The sequence below is a fragment of the Myotis davidii genome, unplaced genomic scaffold (genome assembly GCF_000327345.1).
Source record: "Myotis davidii unplaced genomic scaffold, ASM32734v1 scaffold535, whole genome shotgun sequence".
In the NCBI taxonomy this organism is placed as follows: Eukaryota; Metazoa; Chordata; class Mammalia; order Chiroptera; family Vespertilionidae; genus Myotis; species Myotis davidii.
Window position 1 is genome coordinate 2,411,310 of NW_006286980.1, and position 1,066 is coordinate 2,412,375.

A 1,066-nucleotide genomic window follows, 5' to 3' on the forward strand; every position below is an offset into this window, starting at 1 on the left:
TCCCAAGGCCTGTTTTCTAAAAATCTCTTGGACAAAACTGAGGCAAGCAATGTAGCCCAAGGTCACAAAGCTCAGTAAATAACAGAACCAGGATTGGAACCCGATTATTTGGTTCTGAGCCCACTGGTCTTTATACTATTACCCCACAGTAAGGGAAGAAGGGGTCAAAACAAGTTATGAAGCTGGACAGAGGGAACTGTTAGAAGTTAGGAAGTAGGAAAGAAAACTTGTCGCAGCTTATATGGAATATTTAGGGTACTATCAAATTAGCTACGGTTTCCATGAGAAGCCTTTTGCATTATGGATATGCACACGTTTATACATAGAATATCAAACGCTTCACCACGGAGGTACTGAGTATCTGTCACATGCCTCCTTAATATTGCCACTGTACAGGCTCCACACTGCTTCGAAAATTAGCTTTACCAGGCAAACTTCAGCCTGGATCCAATCCCTGAAGATGTGTTACACAGAGTAATCAGATGAGACTCTATAACATGACATTTTAAACTTCTCTTTCTATGATCCCCTAAGCAGAGCTTGGTTTTCAAGGCTCTCCTTCTGAACAGGCTCCTCTGCACAGCTCGCACAGAGCTGTGTGATCCTCATATGACCGGACAGGTGAAGAACCCTGACAGCATGCCCGCACCCTGGCGAGCTCTGCAGACGCACGTGGGCGTGATACAGGATCTTGCTCAGAGCGCTGTGCCTGAAACCTGCTCGTGGAAAAGCTGCTCAACCCACCCAGGCTCCCTAAACCGCACTTCCAGCGCGGCGGGTGGGGGAATTGGAGCAGAAGGGGGTGGTATCAGCTCGGAAAGCCTCAAGCAGCTCTGGGATTGGAAAGAGAGACGCATTCTGAGGTTGCCTAGCGATCAACCTCCCCGTGACTTTCTCTGGGAGGCCGGCCTCCCCCTCCCGCCCGCTCCCAGCCCGGCTTTCCTTCCTCCCTCCCCCCACTTCCCTCTCCCACGCCGGGGTTCAAAGTGCTGCCGCGCGGGGTGAGGGCGCCAGAGCCGGACGCGGCGCTGTCACGTGCGCCCGCACATGCTGGGGTGCACGCTGG

General features: G+C 52.3%; 1 protein-coding gene across 1 annotated transcript in view; it reads left to right on the forward strand.

The window, feature by feature from the left end:
* Window positions 1-1,066, forward strand: part of BHLHE41 (basic helix-loop-helix family member e41) — a 14,901-nt gene that overhangs the window by 12,485 nt on the left and 1,350 nt on the right. The window contains exon 6 of the mRNA XM_015560766.1: window positions 906-1,061. Coding sequence (XP_015416252.1) covers window positions 906-1,061 — 156 coding nt within the window. The remainder of the gene's footprint in view (window positions 1-905; window positions 1,062-1,066) is intronic.